This window comes from Pelodiscus sinensis, chromosome 7, assembly GCF_052426305.1.
Source record: "Pelodiscus sinensis isolate ZL-2025 chromosome 7, ASM5242630v1, whole genome shotgun sequence".
Classification (NCBI taxonomy): domain Eukaryota; kingdom Metazoa; phylum Chordata; order Testudines; family Trionychidae; genus Pelodiscus; species Pelodiscus sinensis.
The window spans coordinates 55,716,342-55,738,935 of NC_143058.1; the positions used below are offsets into that span (position 1 = coordinate 55,716,342).

General features: G+C 38.4%; 1 protein-coding gene across 1 annotated transcript in view; it reads left to right on the forward strand.

Moving 5' to 3' along the window:
* COL3A1 (collagen type III alpha 1 chain) overlaps positions 1–22,594 on the forward strand; it is a 74,418-nt gene that overhangs the window by 9,284 nt on the left and 42,540 nt on the right. Inside the window, exons 2-5 of the mRNA XM_075933792.2 lie at positions 10,876–11,078; positions 13,208–13,258; positions 13,876–13,980; positions 16,804–16,878. Coding sequence (XP_075789907.2) covers positions 10,876–11,078; positions 13,208–13,258; positions 13,876–13,980; positions 16,804–16,878 — 434 coding nt within the window. The remainder of the gene's footprint in view (positions 1–10,875; positions 11,079–13,207; positions 13,259–13,875; positions 13,981–16,803; positions 16,879–22,594) is intronic.

Genomic DNA, 22,594 nt, shown 5'->3' on the forward strand with positions numbered 1-22,594 from the left:
TTAGGCATTACCGATCTTTGAGCATAGTAATTGCAATTAGCTCACATGTTTGTAAAATCTATGCACAGTACTTTAACCAACCTGTCCTTTTGATGCTGCCAGTTTGGTCCTCTGCATATTAACCTCCTCTTTAGGAAGAATCAAATAATCAATACCAACAAATTCAAATCCAGCTGTATCATTTTATGTTAGATTGGCTAAAGAAAGCAAAGTTGCTATAGGCTTGTTTCTATGCCAATCTTCACTTATCCAGTTTTCACTAGTCTAGCCTTTGAATTCACATTTTTCTAACATCCTTAATTGTAGAGGAACTGAAGTCAGCAGCAATGCTTATGTCCTCTCAGAACTTACTAGGAATACCAGGCTTTCTGCAAAGTACTCTTTTAGTAGTATTAGGACAAGTATTAGTTAAGAAAAATAATTTGAATTACTTAGAAGACAGCAGCTGAAATACAATGTTGCAAATGAATAGTTAACTGATGGTCCCAAACTTGGAAATGTCTTTGCCAACTATAATAAACAGCAACAATGGTCTGTTCACTTAATCATTTTGGCATGATAGTGTTGTGAACCAAAACATAGTTTTATGGCTAGCTATTTAATTCTGACTAAAAAAGATTCAAGAGAAAATTTTAAACACTGCCATACATATTCACTAAGACTGTAAAATATGCATAGCGGCAGGTTAATGAACACAAATTGTTATACAAATGAGGATAGAATGACACTGTCCTATGTGTGCAGAATCACATCTTTGACTAACCTTCTGACATTTCTGAAGACTTACAAATACTTGCAATATATTCGCAATCACGGATTTCATTTCTTTCTATAGATAGTGTGCTGGATCTCTTTTGAATACATCATTTGAATATAAAGTATGAGGGCCAAATTGTCAACTGACTTACAACCCTTGAAAATTCATTGAATCCAATGAAATGGTACAGATAATTATGTTTAATTATTATCTGTACCATTATCTGTACCTTCTAATTTATTCATCTCCGACATACTTCACTGAAGTTGGTAGAATTATACTATGACTGAATTTGCCCATTGTAGCTGAAATTGTAAATTGTGTTACCATATGTACAATGCAGCACTGGAACATTTCCCACTTGCTGACATCTCCAGAGAGAAGCATTAAACCAAGCTAGGTTCTTCCAGGCAGAGCTTAGCTACAGACACTAAATAAAATATTTAGTCCTGTTATTTGGTGAGAAAAAGTATTTTTTATGTCTGAGTTGGGATTTTAATTATCTTATAGAAATTGCTTAATTACAACCAGCAAAACTAATCAACAAAAAAGGAAGCAATATTTCTCTTTCACAAGTTCAGTTTTAAGCTTTTAAACCTCTCCATCTCGCAGAACAAGGAGTACTGGACATTGACAGGGGCTACCCTCAGGTTTCGATTTAGAGCTCTACATTAGACCTGCTAAATCGAAAGCTAGAAGATCCATCTCTGGAGGGTTGATTTTCTCTGTAGTGTAGACATGCCCTTAGTATGCCTTGAAATTAGAGGGAACTAAGGCTCTCTCTCTCCAATTCACAAGAAAAATGTCCTGTTGTAAAATCTTTCCAGAATTTCCTACTTCTTGACAGGTCAGAAAAATACAAGAACAGACGTCCTTGCAGTATTAGGGCCTATCCATTTCTGGCATCATAATAAAATACATTTTTAAAGTTACTGGAGCTTTTTTAAATGTCCCAGATGGGTAGTTTTGATTTTGAAGATAATATTTTTTTTTTTGGATGGGTGAAATTCTGATCAAGTTTAATTATTCTTAGTAACTATGTGCACCTTCCCATTGTTCATCAATATAAAGGCTTTCTACTAGACTAATACATATTAAGAGGTAAAACTGAGGATTATTTTAGGGCCTGTTTTGTTAAGGACTCTGAATGTTTACTTTCATTAACTTTAAAGTTCAGTGCATGGAGAAGATACATAAGAGGGATGGTATGGAAAAATGGATTTTGGAAACTGATGGTAGGTAATCTAGTAGTCCTCACTCGCAAAACTTCCATTCAAGTGTTCAGGATTTGGCCAACAATTAATATCAAATCTGCATATATGTACTATAAGCAGGACTCTAGAATGATCTTTCTAGTAGCAGAGTGAAAAGAAGATTAGTATATTTCCTCCTTCCTTTTTGCCATCCCTCATATTACATATTACAATAATAAAAAATCCTTCACCGGACTACGAAAGTGTATTGTCACTATTAGCATAATCTTGTTTTTAACTAGCACTGTATAGTAGGCCAAACACTGATCTATAAAATCAGTTGCCATCACATCAGTTTTAGGCCTGACCTTTAGATCAATCCCAATATTCACACCAGTCCCTTGGTGAATGATGTTCCATTCTGGGGGTTATATAAAGGATAAGAAATTAGGGGATATATGTAGTGCTTGTCTGGAATCTGGCCTATTGCTGCTATAAAGACAGGAACATTACTATTAATACCTGTCCTAAATCCATTCAGACAGGAATCTGAAGAAGAAAGCTCTACAAAATCACCCTTGGTTAGCTCCTCCAGAACACCTTCCACGCCTTCTCCCCAGTAACAGCCAGGCGTTAGAAGTATCACTTTTTAGCTCTTAATGATGATCAGAGAGAGTCATTAGCATATCTTATGATAAAGTCCAGCAAATCCCTGTGTCCATTAATTAATTTCATCACATTGGATTAGGGAATTCAGAAGAATGGATAAAATAATTCTGTGAGCAACCTAGTAAAAATTGATTTGCTGCATGCAACCAGTATAAAAATCAGTAGCTTTTTATTAAATAAGTTTTTGCTTGAAATGCTCACTTTGTGAATTAAGGCATAATATGGTCATTTCTCTGTGATTACCCCATAATCAGATGAGAAGTGAGTGGAATATTTGAAACTAGTGAGAGGGTTGTGTTAAAATGACAGGCAGAATGTGGTCCTTTCTTCAAAATGATGTCTTGCCTCGCATACATAGCTGAGTGAGCATCAGAAGTTTTATTATGAACATCATCCATGGATGTTAAAATGCAAGAAAGACTGGAACAGGTGATGGCATTAAAAAGTCTAGATTAAATATAATGATATGAACACAATTGTTTTAGACCACATTACCAGTGAGTCAAGTGATATCATTAGTCTAGTTAATATAAAGAACAAGATTTATTGTTCTTAATCCAAGGACTACTGAAAAGGGTAATGAAAGTGCCAATAATCTGAGAGTAGGAATGAAGGCGTTCTAAAACTTTACTGAGCAACAAATTGCAATCTGGTGATTATAACACATATCTTGAATTTCTAACAAACAAAAGGAGGACCACAGCCCTTTGAGACCCATCAGCAAAGAGAAAAGAGAATAGCTTTAATTGACAACATTTCCATGGTTAAGGGCCTGATTCTTCCATCAAGTCATGTGAAAGGGAGGAAAGACAGATGGGAGGGAACTGAACATAAGGGAGAACTGTAGCTCCATGAAATGCAATTCTTCCCACGGAAGAAATAGATGCCCTTTAGTCTCAACTGTGCATGGGCATAGAAGTGGGATGCTATGTACCTGTTTTCACTGGCCTGTGGTCCTGTCTCCAACTCATGCGGGTATAGCAGCATTATTAGCACTATTTTGCACCATTCCCCCTCTTCACTTTGCATATATGTGTGAGGTGAGAGACTAGGACAGCACATGGTAGGGTATCCGTCAACAAAGGTCTACACTGAACTATTTTGGAAGATCCACAAGAGTAATAAGAAGGCACTGGCCCTCCATCCAAAAGTCCAGTCTTTGTGTCAGTGCTCTAAGATACTCCCCCTCCTCCAAACCCATGAGTCTCAAGACAACTGTATGCTTACAAGTTTAGCCTCCTTCCCACTCTGTGGAGCGGCTAACACCCTCCCTCCTATTCCAATCGGATTCTCTAAGGAAAGAACACAGTATAAGCCTCATTGACTTTCCTGGTGGGTGTGTTTGAGGTTCTCCCATATGCGGATGACCTGGCCCTAAATCAACTAATAATGTTGACTAGTAAGTTGCACTAAAGAGGACATCAGAACATATTGCTCTGGAAATGATGATTATGTTGTAAAAAGATTATTATTTCTTTAGATGTGGAATAATGGTCAGGCACAGATGGACTCTAGTCATCAAACAGATGTCTTTTTGATGTAATTACTCTTAGTAGCTGAGAGAAAGGGAGGAAAAATACCAGTTGTAGGCCTAGTCCTGTAGTCTTCCTACAGGCTAGATGTTCATAGGATCACTATTAAGAGAATTGGTTATAAATAGCAACTTTCAATATTGTGGAGGTTGGGTTTTTCACTATATACTATTCTAGCTCATTATTAATCTAGGACCAGATTCTGCCTCTCTTACTCTTATTAAGTTGTACCTTACTCTATGAAAACTCCAACTGCAATAAGCAGCACTGCTTACAGAATTATGATGTTGCTCAGGTTGTAAGAGGGTGGAAGAGTCTGATCCCAAATTACTGAGGAACTGGTACAGTATGGAGACAATGGAAACATTATTATTAATATCATCTACTTAGATCAGTTTTCTGAAAACATCTGTTTTGCACTCTCAGAAATTGTTCCTCTAATTTAACTGTCTTACAATTTTAAGCACTTTGCTATCTAAAAGACTGAAAGTGGCCTAAACCTGGACCTCACTGGTAGGAAGAATCTTCCTTGGTCAGTAGGAAGGAGGGAAAAAGCTGTCAAGTAAGCAAACATATTTTTGCTCTTCTCCAATCCCAACCTTCTGTCTCACCTGTTTCTCTGTGCTGGAATAGTGTATTGAAGGATAAAAAAATATATAACTTCTACTCACAGGGTACATCTAGACTGCAGGGTTTTCTCAGGATACTAGAGAAAACTTTTCCATGTCCAAGAAACACGTTTGCGCTTCCATTTTTTTTACAGAAGAGCAGACACACTTTTTCGGAAGCCCTGTCTTCCTCATTCCTCAAGGAAGAAGGGATCTTCCAAAAATGGGTTTTTTTCCCAAAATTTGGCCCACAGTAGATGGCCAAATTTCATAAAAGCCTCTTCCAAAAAAAAAAAAAAAGCGGAAACAAGGTGCAATCAAGGTGCCCACATGACTTAGTCAGGGATATATGCTGTCTCCTGTCTATAGATGGTTTGCAGATTTTCTTCTTATTCTTCCCTACTGGGATGATTCCCTTTAGGGCTGCTTAATGGACTGAATAGGCAATTTAAGCAATATGCTTGGACTTACTTGCAAAGGATTAAGCGTTCCATTCTTTGTTCTTCTCACAACAAAAACTGATTTATGTGAACTCTGTTATGTGAACTCTCAGAAGGTCTATATTTACTATTGCAGATATAAAAATGTATCTATGTGCTACACATCCTACAGAATTGAAAGACATGCTAACATCTTAGATGCTTCAAAATTCCAGCCCAAATTGCTCCAGGTCACACAGTTTGTGGCAGAATCTACAATGCCTAATTCCCAAGACTATGCTTTAAACATTTCCCCTCTATGAAGTCAGTCCCCACTGCAACTGTATAATTGGGAGAAATATGGCTTATGCAAAATGGATTAAATTAATTACAGAAGACCAGTTGAAATAATGTCTGTAGGTCTTTTTTAAAAATCCCATCAGTTAAAACATCTCACCTTATTTCTCCATCTGTAGTTATAAGCCCTGCAACGCAGAAAGTATTTCAAACACTTCACACTTATCTAATTCCACAAAGTTCAGAACAGCTAAAAAAAAACAGCACACAAGCCAATGACTTCATTATGAAAGCCCATTTGTTTCCATTACTGATCTTAGTATGGAATGAGCATGTTTGCTTTTCTTATAAACATGATCATCATCACAGTCAAAGAGCCCATACCATTTGCTGCAAGGTAGGCATTTTGGCATTCTGCTTTTTTAATTCAGTAAGAGGAAAGAAATGTTGTTTCAAAAGCTAGGATGGTAAACCTTATTAATGTTCCCATAAATCTGTTCCAGAACCCGGAGGAGCTACACAATCTTTCCTCTATATTAAACCACTTCTATCCTTTCTACTTTATCCACATTTCCAATCAACATTGGATTACATTGATTAAAAACCTAATACATAGAGTATTTTAAAAGAATAAAAGAACTCTTAGAATAAGCTACTTTATGTAGTGTGTACATTTAATCATAATGTGTAGATTTTAGGGTAAGTGTCACCAAATAGGCAAGAAATAAGAAAAGAGAGATTACACTCAAAGAGATATTTCAGAAGCACCACAGGGCCCTGATGCAAAATCCATTGAAGTCATTGGAGAGATTATCTTTAATTTCTGTGTGGTTTGGATCAGACTCAGGGAATTTTGGAGCAAAAAGTCCCATTGAAATCAAAGGGGCTTGTACTCCTAAATCCTTGAGGTGCTATGTAAATCTTCCCTCACTCACTTAATGGGTTCTGTCTCTCCCCGTAAGGCACTAGGAAAGGCTTCTGTTGATTTCTGGGAGCTTTGGCTAACAGAATAGACTTTTTACATTTAGTTTCCCCACCCCCATTGAAATCCCTTATGTAAGGTAATGGCTTTGTGTACATAGGTGATTGGCCTCCACAGGTATGTGTTCACTACCAAAAAAAAAAAAAATGTGTCCCCGTATCTGGGGTTTGCTGATCCTCCTTAAATAACTCAGATTAAAACAGCTGCGGTTATACAGCGACTCAGCTTTTCACTCAGGTCAGCGCTTGTGTTAAAGAGTATAGGGGAACCTGGGGTTGAACTTTACCTGTTAATCCGAGATGCTGGGTAATTGTGGTCCTTTAAAACCAAGTTGAGTAGGTGCTGACTTCCCCTCTAGTTGGAGAGAGCTCAGCCCCTCCCCCTGCTTTGCTACAGGGCCTGTCCTCACTCCATCCCTTCCCCCAAGTCTCTGCCCCCATCTGTACCCCGCCCAACCTTTTTCTCCCTCTCTTCCACCCCCACCTGGACCTCATTCAGTTTCTTCTCAGCCTCCTTCCATCTTCTCCCTGAACACAACCCTTCCCCACTCCTCCCTCTCACTCCTTGAGCCTTTTGCACATCACAAAATAGCTGTTTGTGGTGCATGGGTGCTACTGGGAAGGACAGGGTAGAATTGATCAGCAGGGATGCTGGTGAGCAAAAGGAACTGGGAGAAGTGAGGGGCACTTGGCTGCTGGTGGGTGCTGAAAACCTGCTACTTTTTCTGCATGGATGCTCAGGCCCCAGAGCACCCACAGAGCAGGTGCCTATGCCAAATTGCCTAAAGCATAGATCAGATAACCCATGTTTAGAACATGCTGTGTTTTTTGCATTGAAGATGGATGGAATCACACCTGCTCAGTTTTTCCAGATTTACTCACCCTCTACTAACTTATCTACTTGAAAACAAGTAGAAAACCCCACTAGTAATGCAGTTACTGTAGATTTCACTTATCCAAAGAGGAGGAAGTCCATGCTTTTGAAGACTAAATGTAGATTTTTCCCCTCTTTCATATATATATATATATATGTGTGTGTGTGTAACCCAGAGGCACTGACAAGAGATAGTGAGTCTGCTCTAAAGTCTTAGCTAAGTGCTAGTCAGCTTTTAGCTCATGTGATAGAGGCTCATGGCTTTAGCCCTGAAGATTTCCAGTTCAATCCCCCCTGCCGACAACCCAGGTCTGCAGGTTAACATGTGGTTAGCTAATGATCATGGTGTCTGAACACACATAAAGCCAAAAATAACAATATGGCAGGCCAGTTCTGAGGCTGTTGAATTCAATAGCAGAATTCCCCATTCCCCTCAGTGAAATCAGGATTACATCCCATGTCACAGCTCTCCTTTCACAATGGGATGTCCATGTTATACTTTCCCAGTGCGGTTGTCCGAACACATCCATATATCATCCACATTGAGTCTTTCAGAGACACATGAAATATTTCCTGTCAACACTGTCTGTTCTGCCTGAACCCTACTGCTAAACTGGTTAGCCAATAGGAATTTTGGACTCCAACTCAGAACCAATGCATGAGACAGGAAAACATGTTGTTTGGTTTCAGTTCTGGGAGAAATCCTACCTACTGCAAAGTATAGAAATTGTTAAGATCCAAACATATAGGAAATATTGTACAAAAACTCTAAAGGTACATACATTTTCAAGCAGAAAACCATTTATATTTTGTAAAGTGTCTTGCAGATGTTCAATGACTTATTATTTATTTACACAATTGCTGGCAAGCCATCACAGTCATTCTCAAAGAACACAAGATGTTTAAAGCTGTTACAACTAGTGCTTTGAAAACTGAGATCATGTTTGATACTGGCTATTCATTCCCAATACTTAATAAAATCTTAGTCTTATATGGACAAGTAGGAGCCAGCAAGAATATCTGGTTAAGGCAAATACTTATTTTAGCCACAAGCTTAGAACTAAATGAGTCAGCCTTTTTTATATCCCTATTATTTGTGTGCATCACTTGTAAATGTTTTAATACAGTTCAGCTTTCCAGAGTATCTGGAGCTGTCTTTTAGTCTTTATGTATATGGGTGATGCATTATGTCATAACATGCTGACACACAGATCTACATCTGAGTATCGAGGGGGTGTCTTGAACAGGCTAAATCAACCCAGATGTAATTTTCCCCTGGAAAACCTATTTAATGCTTTCATTCTGCCAAAAGCCTCAAAGATTTGTTCTGCAGGTCTTTCAGCTTATTTCTTAACTGGTTTAATGAAATTCAGAATGTTAGACTCAAGTATTAAAGTCCTTCTAGCCAGATGTCAGTGTATTTTCTTCTTCTTTCTGTTAAATTATGCCATCTACTGTAAAATAAAAGAATGGCAGTGCTACAAGACTGTTTAGTGAAATCAGGTGTATTTATTGCCATGTAGCAATGTCGGTCATTTTATAAGACAATTGGAATTTCTTTCATTTTCATGGATGCAATTTAATTTTATGTTGGAACAAATGAAAGCCGTGTTTTAATAATTATGAAAAATAGTGTTTTGAGACAAGGCCCTATTTTGTAACAGCTGTTGAGAATAATTGACTTGAAAAATGGACTTGTCCCACAAGCAGTGGTAGGACATGCTTGCTACATTTCATGAGGCATACGGAGAGGTCGACAAAGGCTTCCCTTGTCAACCACAGCAAATCTAGACTGCGTCGGATCAGCTGAACGTCGGCACAGTGTGGCGGCCATTTTTATTTTAATGAAGTGGGCATTATTTAAATCCCCGCTTCTTTGACTGTGCCAAATAAACTATTTTACATGGCTCCGTTGACAGAGCCATGTAGTCTAGACATAGCCAAAGAGACTAGGGGTGTGTCTACACTACATGCCTCCTTCGACGGAGGCATGTAGATTAGCCAGATCGGAAGAGGGAAATGAAGCCGCGATTAAAATAATCGCGGCTTCATTTAAATTTAAATGGCTGCCCCGATCTGCCGATCAGCTGTTTGTCGGCAGATCGGGGGAGTCTGGACGCGATGCGCCGACAAAGAAGCCTTTCTTCATCGGCACAGGTAAGCCTCGTGAAACCAGGTTTACCTGTGCCGATGAAGAAAGGCTTCTTTGTCGGCGCATCGCGTCCAGACTCCCCCGATCTGCCGACAAACAGCTGATCGGCAGATCGGGGCAGCCATTTAAATTTAAATGAAGCCGCGATTATTTTAATCGCGGCTTCATTTCCCTCTTCCGATCTGGCTAATCTACATGCCTCCGTCGAAGGAGGCATGTAGTCTAGACACACCCTAGGAGCTCCTACTCAACCACAAGGCAGTGCTCTTCTACTGGGCACAGGAGCACCACTAATGCTCTGACTGAAAAATTTGCCAGGCACATAAGGCAGGATTCAGGTGATAGCTCCCCATTCAACAAGCCCAGAAGATTTTGGTTCCCACCTATACACCCCATCCTGTGAAGTTAGCAGCACAGCCTGTAAGTGACATTGTGTACCTGAAAAACAGTGTACTCACTCCTTTGGGTATTAGAGCCGACAAGATGGAAGCAAGAGGAGAGGAACTTCATGGCTGACAGAAATGAGAGATCAGGACAGAAGTAAGGAAGAACAAGGGAGTGAACTCTAGCAAAGTTATATGTACACACACATCTTATTTTATAGATGAAAATTTAAAATGGTAATGTGGGGTTAGTTTGGATTTATGAAAATTGGAGGGATAAGTTAGTATGGAAAAATGTTATTGAAAATAGGGATTCCAAGATGGATAGTTAATTTATTTTTGTATCTGTGAAATATTTAGGAGCAAATTGCTTGTTGTGTTGAAATTACACCTTATTTGAAATTATTCAGTGAATACTTTTCCATATGCAAATTTTCCTGGAACTAAATAAATTTTCACTTATTTGCTGCAGTAGACATGGATATTCATTTTAAAAACTATCCTGAACCAAGTGAGTTAAACCAGTCTGTGTAATTTTTATCATGCATGAAGACTTGTTTTTTTTTTTCTTTTTACTGTAAATCTTTGTGTATGCATCTGTACATGCAGGCCTTACAGTGACTAGCTTAACACATTGGATACATTCTCCTATCAATGGTACTGTGGACTTCTATAGCAGTTTACACAGTTCTGCCTGTGGGACCTGATCCAATGTCTACTGAAATCAATAGACTCTGAATGATTTCAGGTGTCTTTGGATTGGCTCCAGAGAGCTTCCTCTGATACCAGTGGGACTATCACCTAGATATCCAGTTCAGACATTACAGTTCCCAAGCAGAATTTTATGGTGGCCGAAGATGAGAATTTTGTCCCTTGTCATCAATGAGACATGTTTGAAATAAAGCCTTCAGTTTTCAGTTTCATTTTTAACATCTCATTTTAATTTTTTTTTACTGAGCATTGGGCTGATGAGTGCTACATATCTTCAATTTTTTTCATTTCTTTTCCAGTTTTAGGATGTACACATCTTGGGCAAATGTACGCTGACAGGGATGTTTGGAAACCAGAGCCATGCCAAATCTGTGTATGTGACTCAGGGGCTGTGCTCTGTGATGACATCATCTGTGATGGTGAGGATTTAGAGTGTCCCAACCCAGAGATTCCGTTTGGAGAATGTTGCCCTATTTGTCCACAGACAGCACCTACTGTCAAAGTAAGTGTGAACGGTTTCTTTGTAAACACAAATTGTCCTTGATCCACATTTCCCCAAATCATTTGTCCATCCATACAATTGTTTGTTAACTACTCTTGATTCAATTTAAAAGCCTTTCATATCTGATAAGTGTTAAGGGGGAGGTAGCAAGCTACTTTGAATGAAATCAGAACTAAGCTGAACCTTTGTTAAAATTTAACCAACCTTTTAATGAAGTTCAAAAAAAAATCCTTTCTCCCTGTTACTTTTCATTTTCTTATATTTTTGTACTTCCTGATTTAGCAGAGGATTAGAACCAGAAATAATGATAAACTACCGTGGAAATATATGTTCTTTCCATATATTCATCTGATGAAAGCAAGACATCTCAGTTACCTCATAAGAAAGGCTTTTTTCATGAGAATATTTTGTTTAATTTTATAAATGTAGGAGATTCTGCTCAAAAAAGCAATGAGCAGTCAGTACTCATAAATCATAGCTCAAAATCACAGACTTTGGGCTGTAACTGTCCCAAAGCTCAGTGTTGCTGGGATCCAGAATTCAGCTTCAACACTTGCCAGATATAAAGTTCAGGTGCAGATTTCGATCCAGACTGAAATCTTCAGAGCATGTGGTGGTAATCAGATGCATAGCAGTGATTCAGGTCCATTTCTTTATCATTAGTGTTTACTCAAATCAAACAGGACTTCAGATTCTTTTGAGAGCACAGATGTTTTCCAAAAATTCATTTCTGACATAACGTGCAGTTTACATGCATGAAATCAAACACAGCCTACATTTTCAAGCTAACTAAGCCAAGCCTGTTTAAAGCACCATATAAATATTATATGCCTAATTTGCGTCACATGCCAATTTTATACCATTGTACAGCTTTCTCATTTTCTTTAGAGCTGCTGTCACTGATTTACTGGTGCAAATGAGAGGTGAATCAGGGCTTACCTATTCAATTTATCAATAATTCATACTTAGAAGATAATATTATAACCTACACAGTTTCTGTCTCAAAAAAAATTCTTGCTGAATGCAATCAAGTGTTTCCTGAGTAGGAATTAAAGCAACCTGCCCTTATGTTAGTAAAATGAATTATTGAGGGTTCATTATACATAACATTTGGATGATCATTATAGATTAGTGAGTTTAGATTAAATTAGGGAGATTAAAATATTTTAATATCTAGGGACATATTGTGTCTTTGGTCACAACTCATGTAACTCAATGAAAATAAGTGGGTTTGCTCAAGGGTGAGGAAAGAAAATGTCTAATGCAAAAATGTCATTGAACTTTATCATGAGATTTCAAACTGCCTCTAAACTTGGGCCCTCTTAAAAAGTCTAAAGAATGCCTGGCTCCAGCAATTGCACATCTTTCCATTTTCTTACCATGAGTTCTTTCTAGGCTCCAATAGTGGAAACTTGCAGTTTTGCGGTAACGCTCCTAAGTTTGTACCCTATTTGATTAGCTCCATTGCTTCAGACCATCAGGGATCTATATTGGCAGATCCCATTAGCCCTCTTTCTGTGCTATGCATAAGTCTAGCCAGAAGAATGGGAACCAGACTACTGTGGGTCAAGTTGAGGCATAATGAAATTTCTCTCGTAATGTCTAAGATTTATCTCAACATCCATAATACAATTAGCAGTAGTACTACCAGAGAGACCTAGTCTACAATCTTTAATCACCATTGGAGGATATTGAGGGTCATTGATAATTATGTGTTGAAAATCAAATAAGTAACTTTTTAAAGAGAAATGAGACTCAAAAGATTTGCCTCAGTCATTAATATTTTTAATTTAATGGATTGGAAAAGAAATAAGAATTGTATTCCCTCTGCATCTCACAGTGAAAGCACACAGGATGAAATCCTGGCCCTGCTGCAGTCAATATATTATTGACTTCAATAGGTCAGTATTTCACCCAAAGCTCTTGTGTCAAGAATGACCACTGGGAATGCTTCATGGCAGTGCAACTCAGTGTTTTTATTTGGTAGTTGATTTGTAAATGCTCAATTTAGCACAATACTGCCATAATTCCACTGTTGTTTAAACATTTCTTCCTTCTTGTCAAATATGCTGAACTTTATTGCTACTTTTGGTTTGATTCCTTAGTGATTTTTTGTTTCGTTATTCTAGCCCACTTCTAATTCCAATGGACTTACCAGCCAAGGTCCCAAAGGCGATCCTGTAAGTACTATCAGATTCTTAAAAAAAAAATTAAAATTACAAAAGGGCCTAGTCCTGCCAAGTGCTGAATGTCACAGGCAAGCTGGCGAGGAACCTCAACTCACTTTGATGTCTTCATAATGCAGGATTGGGCTTAATGTTTATTGGACTCTGTTGTTCAAAATCTGCTGATAATGTAAAATCAGGATAATCCCATTAGATTCAGTGGATTTCTGTATATACATTTGCAATCTTTTTGAAAAAGTTTCTGCACCGTAGGAAGAATTCATCTGTACCTTAATAACTGTGTTACTTTTTATACTGAGCTGTCGATCTAATTTTGAATATTAGAAGCATGCACACACCAAAGTGACATACAGTCAGGTTTGACAGACAACGATTTTTATCCTTGTATGTATTTTAGTACTTCATCTTCTCTTCCTACTAATTTGAATTGAATTTGTTTAAATGTCATAGAAAAAATCACTTTTACATTGTGAAGTATCTATTCATGTACCCATCCAGACTTTACACCTGTTAACTTCAGCAAGGGCATGATTTGGTCCATAGTGTGCCAGAGAGTAACACATTGAATGACAAATACCATTGTTAACTATTGTTTATTTTGAACTTCATAGGGGCCTCCTGGCAGAAATGGTTCACCTGGTCCCCCTGGACAACCAGGCAGTCCTGGCTCTCCTGGCCTGCCAGGGATCTGTCAGTCCTGTCCCTCTTCTGAAGGAGTAAGTCATAATTATTCCATCTAACTCTGAAAGTGTTGTGTATACTCATTGAGGGTGAAATTTTCACACACTGAACATGTCCTTACATGTCCACACAGGTAGGGAAATATACTTATTAAACTGTGCACCCTCCCTGTATCATGGGTCACTGAACAGCAGGAAGGATAGCTCTGGGTAGGCTGATACTTCTACTCAGACATAGATAGGCTGTACAGATGGTGGGGATGGGAGTGGAAAAATCTTGATGCTTCCTCCCACCCTCAAAACACCAGCCAACATAATGCAACTGGCACAGCCTGAAAAGCAATCTGCTACTCAGAAAGACTCACTCTAGAGGTGAAATTCTGGCCCCAGTGCAGCCAATAGCAAAACTTCTATTGTCTTTAGTAATTTCATCCCAGGATTTGATTATTTAACTTGGGATTGGGAAGGAGGGCGAACCAGGATCCATATAGCGGCACTCTGAACCTCAGTACTGTTCCACTTCAACTATTTGCTGACCCTCACTTGGAGAACATTATAAGATCTTTCCTTAAAATAACAATAGTTCCTAAATAATATAAATACGGATGAGGATTTGAACCCCTGACTGCCATTTGTGTCTTTCAAAATCACCACCCTCGTTCACTGCTTTTGTTCATGAAGTAGTATGGAAGTGTAACTAAAACAAGTGAGCTTAGAAGCCTGTCCCCTAAAATGTAGTCTTTAGTTACAATCAGCTCTACCAGATATGATTAGCCAGATATGATTAGCATGATAATTGAATAAAGCCTCCAAAGAGAGCTATTTCACAGAGTTTATTAATTTACCCACATTATTGTCGTGTTTTTCACCTACAGTACTATTTTCTGACATAGCAGAAATGGTTTGTTCATATTGTATCATAGAAGGATTTATCTAAAAGGTTTGCACAGCCAATTTTGTTGCAGAAGTTGAAGTAAAGTAAAAAAAAATATAGAAAGGTTATATTCAATCTTTTCATGAAATTTGGCATATCCAGATTTACAAAGATTGCTATATATTAGTTTTATTAGTAGTAAAATATTCAAAACTGTGTTATATAACAATAGTAGCCTTTGAATTGCCTGCCCAGCTTTTCGAAGGCAACTCCGTACACGTTACTCCTTTTCAGGCAAACCAAAGATCAGAGAAGGCACCTTAGCTTTAATTAGCTTTTAAAGGAACTGCTTTGATAAGTCAGAATTTCTGAGACATGCATCAATTTTATCAATTTTAGTAGACACTATGGCTACCGCTAAACTGTAGTGCTATTTCGGGATACCTCTGATATCCCAAAATAGCTATTTTGCATCTTTTGAGCACACCCATTATTTTGAAATATAACAGGCCGATGTCTCTGTAAACCTTATTCTGCAAGCAGTAAGGGATGTTTTGGAATAGCGATTTATTTCAAAATGAGTGTTGTGTAGACAGTACCAAATTTTGAAATAAGGTATGCAATTTGAAGCTACAAGTGCAGTGTAGACTCACTATGACATTACAGTCTATTAAAAAATGCTACCTTCAGTGCTGAAATGTCCACATATAAGTTAACAATATAGGTAGGATTTGTCATCCAGTCATCTAGTAAATAGATCCATAAGAGTTGACTCTTGTGCTCACATTAAAAATATCAGTTGCACTGATCCAAATGCACGATCTGGGTCTGGGCTGTGCTGGATTGTCAATTACTGGATGCACCCACCTCTTGCAAACTTTTCCTTTTGATCACAAGTAAAAATATTTACTCTGCATTCATTCTGAGTTAATCAAGCCATTTTACTAAATATCTTCAGAAGTTGCATTAAGAGGTTTCTGGAAAGCTGAATGTAATGTTGAATCCAGGGTATTTACGTTAACCCAGAGCCTATGGGCCATGTTCTAGCCTTCTGCTTCTTCAGAATTTCCACTCATGTCAATGTTAGTGTGTCCCAAACATGTTAATATTATTTCCCTGGCTCAAAACTGATGAATATATTTGAGTGGTGTAGCATTATATGCTTAAAACGGAACCAGAGGGACGGAGAATAGCAATATACCAGTGTAACCGCCTGCAGGTGGGACTGAGCATGGCATCTTTAGAGCTTAGGGTAGGAGCTGCTACAGCTGGCACTATAGAGCCAGCTGGCTAGCAGCTTAGGCTGTAAAGCTCAGTAATTCTCATCTCTCACTGTAAGTGGTCTAAGTGCCACTACATGGTATTGTGGACTACATGCCCTGACTGTGTGGGTTACACCAGTTGTCATATTTATGACCCATTTTATGAGAATTACCAATTCCTGGTTTTGAGGTGTGTGAAAACCTTTCATTTTACAATTGTGTGGTGTTCGAAGAGATGAAAGAAAGGACAAGGATATTTTCCAGTTCATATTACTCTGAAATGTGTGGATTAGTAACAGCTAAACACTAATATGCAGCAAGTTGAATGCATGGGACCTATTGGTTCCAGGAGAAAACCCAGGAAGAAACTCAAAAGGAGTGACCCATGTTCCTGGTAAGATGTTACCTGATAACTCATCTGAGGATAAGAGCAGAGAGGATAAAGAAGGGCAGTTAGTTTACTCACATCAGGCAGATCTATATTACAGTATAGGATCAGCTGTACAGCCAGTTATAGTTATTCTGACCAACAGGCTGGGTGCAAAAACTAATGCTATTTAAGCTTTCATTTGAGATAACTTTTGAAACATGTACAGAATTGTATGTTTTAGAACATTGCTAAACAGCTTCCCTAAATGAGCAGTTTCTCTTACAGCATGCCATATGAAGTGTATGTGTTGCCTGATGTCATTTATAATGGAGTTTCTCACTTTGATCTCCCAGATACCGAATTATTCTCCTCAGTATGAAGCCTATGATTCCAAGGCTGGTGGCATATCACAACCGTATCCAATTTCTGTAAGAAAGCAATCTTTTCTTTTTTCCTTTTTTAAGAGCACTTTTTTCCTTTTGTAGAGTGTATCTTGGATATTTATACCTTTCCCATTGAACAAATATGAGTGTTTATCAAATTACTGATAGCGTTTATACTGGAAATATCATTCTAGGTTGACTCCCTGCACCTGTTGTTTCATTCTATACTAACGAGGTCTTGTGGATCAGGGAGCCATCTCTTTGGGAATGTGTCATGGTACCTGTTCTAGATGGGATTACACCCCCCTGAAAGAACAGATATGCAGCTTGGGATTCCTCCTGGACCCTTTTTTAACATTTAAGAATCAAATTTCTTCTGTGGCCAGGAATGCTTTTGGGCAGCTTTGGCTGATTCGCTAGTTGAGACCCTTCCTGAATTAGCATGATTTGGCCACAGTGTTCCATGCTCTTGTTACATCCCAGTTGGATTATTGCAATGCACTTTCTGTGGGGCTGCCTCTGCAGAGCATTCAGAAACTTCAACTGGTCCAGAAGATGGCTGCTTGAGTTTTAACTAACACTCGATATATGGAGCACTTTATACCTGTGCTCCAGCAGCTGCACTGGCTTTCGGTATGTTTTGAGCACGATTTAAGGTTTTGGTTATGACCTAAAAGCCCTAAACAGATTGGATCTGGAGTAGCTGAAGGACCATCTTCTCCCATATGAACCTGCCTGGGGATTGAGGTCAGCTGGGGAGGCTCTGCTCCATTTTCCTCCTTTTGTGGAGATAAAATTAATATTCATGCAGAGCATGGCCTTGTCAGCTTTTGCTCCTAGGCTGTGGAATTCTCTCCCCCGGGATATTTGCCTGGTGCCAACATTGGCTTAAAGCCACCCTTTTACTTGTGCTTTTATTGGTGTTTGAGTATGCACGCGTGTGTATGTGTGTGCGCACACACGCATGTGTATGCACATGCGTGTCCTTCCTCTCTAGATGTCTTATCTGGTTTTATGTCCCCCTGGGGTCTCGTATTTTAATTTTTAATATATATTTATATTGTGTTTTAAAAATCTTGTAAGCCGCCTCGAATATTTTAAAGAGAGAGGCAGGGTAAAAAATATTTTAAATAAATAAATAACGTGTCTCTTCATCGCTGTCCTATTTCTGCATCTTCATTCTTTCTTCCTTCCAACTGATGCTCACACACACAATATCTCTTTCCTTACTTTCAGCTCTTTTCACCTTTGCTCCCTGCCTCTTTCAATCTCTATCTTTTATTCTTCTTCTACCAACTGCTTTTCTGTCTTCCACCCTGTCACAGGATTCAACCAACCACCTCAGCACCTCCTGCCAACCATGCTGGGAATTAACTCTATCAACACCCTCTGCTACCTGTGTCCTGCCATCATCATTTCTATGCCACTCCCTGTCCAGACCCACATTGTTCCCAGTTCATGGTATCCACTTTGGGGCATATCCCTCAGCCTGAGCTCCAGTGCCATTGGGACTCCCTCGTCCTGGGGGTCCAGCAACTCACTGTCTTCTCACTCATCTTAGAGGCCCACTGCAGTCCTCAGTCTGCCCTCTCACTCCGGAAGAAAACTACAATGTATCCTGGCCACCCTCACCTCTGGCGAATGTAGGGGGTGAAGTGGGGAGGGGAGAGGAGCCCAGCCCAGCCCACTGCCCTGGGCCCCAACCCAGGGATACTTTAGCAGCAGCATCTCACTGTCTCTCTACTCGCTACTCTCAACTCTAACAACACCTGCTTCCCTGGGTCACTTTCTCACAGCCACAGCACCTTTGGTTCCCTCCCCAAGCTCTCTACTCCCTGGACGTAGAGACTGCCTGATCTATCAAGGCCATTCCTAGTGTTAGATGTGCAGTCCTCTAAGAAGCCAGCCTTCCCCCTCAGATTCCTTACAACGGACTCCCCCTCCCTGAACAGCGGCTTCCTTTTTATCAGGGTCAGCTGTGCTCTAATTATCTGAGTGGCTGCCTATCATCAACCTTCCTAGAATGATTTTTATCCTTGTAGGGCCACTGTATGGCAAACGCCTTGTCACACACTCCTAAATAATTTTCTCTCTCCCTTCATTTCTTCCTCTCCCTTCTTCTTTCTGACAGAATTCAAGACCACTGATGCTCACAAAAAATCCTCTATCCCAGTTTGTCACAGTTCAAATATTTTTCTATGGCAAATCAATATAATCCTTTCATTGTCTTCCTGCCATCCCTGAAGTAGCCAAAGCATCCCATACATTCTTTGTTACACACAGCTCTTCAGACAGAGGATTCTAAATATGCTGACTAGGCCTGGCACAAATTTTCTAATTTTTTACATACTTTGGATGGAAGACACACATGCATGCGTTACTTCTTCCTTAAAGGTTATCTAAAAAAATCTGCTTAATTTTCTCTAGATGCCCTAGGTTTGTAAGGTCATTCATCACAGCTAACATGGAGTGTCCTTGCAATAGTGATATTCCATTGATAGGTACGAATGTCTCTTGACAAAGCCATGGAATACCGTACATTGTGAAGTATTATTTCATCATTATTTCTTAGTCCACATGAAAGGATTATGTGTCACATTCCATATGTACACAGCCCCAAACAAACATATTATTTCTCTGTGTTCCATCAGATTATCATGTTGAATGAATGGCAAACTTCTGTTTGTTAAACTGTAGTTCATTATTTTCTCAGTTTTGTTTTCTTTCATTTGTTTCTACCTCTCTCATTTGTTAATAAGTTCATTCATTCATTTTCAGTCCTTATAGTTTTTACTCACAATTTGTCATATCATCTACATTTTGCTGCTTGGCTTCCTAACATGAGTAGTTACCCTAACCATAGAGATAACAGAGATACCCTTCAGATCAGCAAACGTGGTTGCTACACTATATTTTTGCATTTATATGAAAGACATTTAGATTTCTTATACATGGTTCTTTGGATAAGTTCATTTTAACTTGTCTGAATAGCATAAAACAGGTTGTGTTTTTGCTATATTGTGTCCTGTCACAAATAATTTACATAGCATCATAAAATAAACCGATATGATTTAAAAAACAGAAACGCCTAGATGTGCTACTCTGATATATTATGAATCTCAACAGCATTTAATTTTTGTTTGATTAAATTCTTGCAATTAATTCAGATAAATACCTAATCCAAACATTTGGAAAAAGTAATGGACTTACCTTTAGGTCAAATACATTTTCTTTACAGGTGGCTAACCATGACTGGTATTTCATTATCTCCACATCTCTCCACTGTTGTTATTGTGTTCTTGCACTGCATGTTTGTTGATCTTTTAACTTTACATGTTAATTTCTCCTCCTTGGCTTTCATTTCCTTTACATAATAACCCTTCTCTTGCTGTTTCTCCCAAGCAACCATACTTTACAACTAAACAATTTCCATTTATTCACAGGTTGGAGACAATGCTAATAAACAAATGTCATTTCCTCACCGTGTATTTTGAAAAATAACACGTTTTGTTCAGTTTATAGCCACACATGGATACATCATCAGTCCAATTTCCTTTCATGTTAAATTAGTTCTACTAATCACACCTATGATGATACAAGAAAGTAGCCTGACATAGATCTAAGCTGCTATGCCAGTTGGTATACTTTCTGTCTGAGACACAGCTATTACTGTGATTTTCTTTATTAAATCTGGACAAATGCATGAAATAAATTAATGGGATTAATCTAGAGTAGTGAAACGAAATCGATGTAAACTATATTTCCTGTGTTGTAAATTATGTAATATTAACTGTTCTATGAAATATATTATCTATATTCGTAAGTCATGGAACATATTTCCTCTGCTATATAATATAGAATATATTTCCTATGTTGTGGAATATATTACTTCTGCTGTAACTCAGATACATCTACTGTATTGAGTCTACAATGAAATGATCAATGAAAGCTTACTTGAAGACATTTTGTATTTTAAACAACTGACTGCAGCTCTAACAAATCATAAGCAAAACTTGTAGTTTTTCCTTGAAGCAATTGTTATATTGCTTCATGTTTCCCTCCTTGTTCTTACTTAACTTATAAGTATTTAACATGTACTATTGACATGACAGTAAATCATACAATTTTCTGGGACACATTTTGCTGCCACCTGCACCAGTTTAAATCTGGAATATCTTCACTGAGTTCCCAAAAATGAGCAGAATGTCATCCACTATGTTCTTTGATTTGTCCAGATATCATAGAATTGCATGGTATAGTGTTCTACCACTTTAGAAAATCAATGCATTTTCTAATATTTGTGAGACCCTGCCAAGTACCAGAAATATAAAATGAAACAAATAGAAGTCCTAAGAGTTATACAGGGGAAAAACCTTTTCATAGCATGAAGATTATGTTGCCAATGCACATTGTGTCCATACCCTTCAGATCAGCAAACGTGGTTGCTACACTATATTTTGGCATTTATATGAAAGTCATTTAGATTTCTTATACATGTGCATGTGCATGTAACACTAAGCATATATAGTGAAGAAAATAGCATCTAATACTTGCTGAATTTACTCTCAAATTAATTATAGAAATCCAACAATGGTGCAGATAAAGTAACCTCCAGGTCTATTGCCACCATTTGGCTCCACCATACTGGAGATCTGGATTTAGGTACAATCTTGGACATAACTCTTCAACACAGAATACATTTGTATTGAGGAGATGAGGTGCTTGGGTCCATTTAGAAGTTGATGGTCTTTTACCCTAGAAATATTCCTGGTAGCAGATTTATGAAATGTCCTTGGTATTTGCCTTAGTGCAAGTGTCTATTTTTCATATTAGCTGGACAAAAGGCAATAGAACAATATCCTTTGGGGTTTGAATGTTTAGAGGTAACAAATATTAACTGGGAGTAAAGGGATAGAATCAAAACAACCCCCCTCTGAATCAGTTCAGTCAGAGCTTGTATGACTGCAGTCTGCTACTGCAAAACCCTGCACCAATTTGACTCCAACCAATTTGACTCCAGTCTCTCCTGGAGAGATTGTAAATACAGTAGATTGAGCCATCATATATATATATATATATATTAGAAGCAAGAGGAAGACCAAGGACAGGGTAAGCCCATTGCTCAGTGAGGAGGGGGAAACAGAAACAGGAAAATTGGAAGTGGCAGAGAAATTGGAGAGGGTCCAGAGAAGAGCAACAAGAATGATTAAAGGTCTAGAGAACATGACCTATGAAAAAAGACTGAAAGAATTGGGCTTGTTTAGTTTGCAAAAGAGAAGATTGAGAGGGGACATGATAGGAGTTTTCAGGTATCTAAAAGGGTGTCACAAGGAGGAGGGAGAAAACTTGTTCTTCCTGGCCTCTGAGGATAGAACAAGAAGCAATGGGCTTAAACTTCAGTAAAGGAAGTTTAGGTTGGACATTAGGAAAAAATTCCTAATTGTCAGGGTGGTTTAACACTGGAATAAATTGCCTAGGGTGGTTGTTGAGTCTCCATCTCTGGAGATATTTAAGCATAGGTTAGATAAATGTCTATCAGGGATGGTCTAGATAATGCTGGGTCCTGCCATGAGGGCAGGGGACTGGACTCAATGACCTCTCGAGGTCCCTTCCAGTCCTAGTATTTGTGATTCTCTTTGTGCTGGGTTTCTCTATGATACTAAGGTTTATTTGTTACATTTCTCTCATTATTGATAAGATATTTTCTACACTCTCTACCATATTTAATTGCAGACTTCTGTTCTACAGCAATAGGCAACCA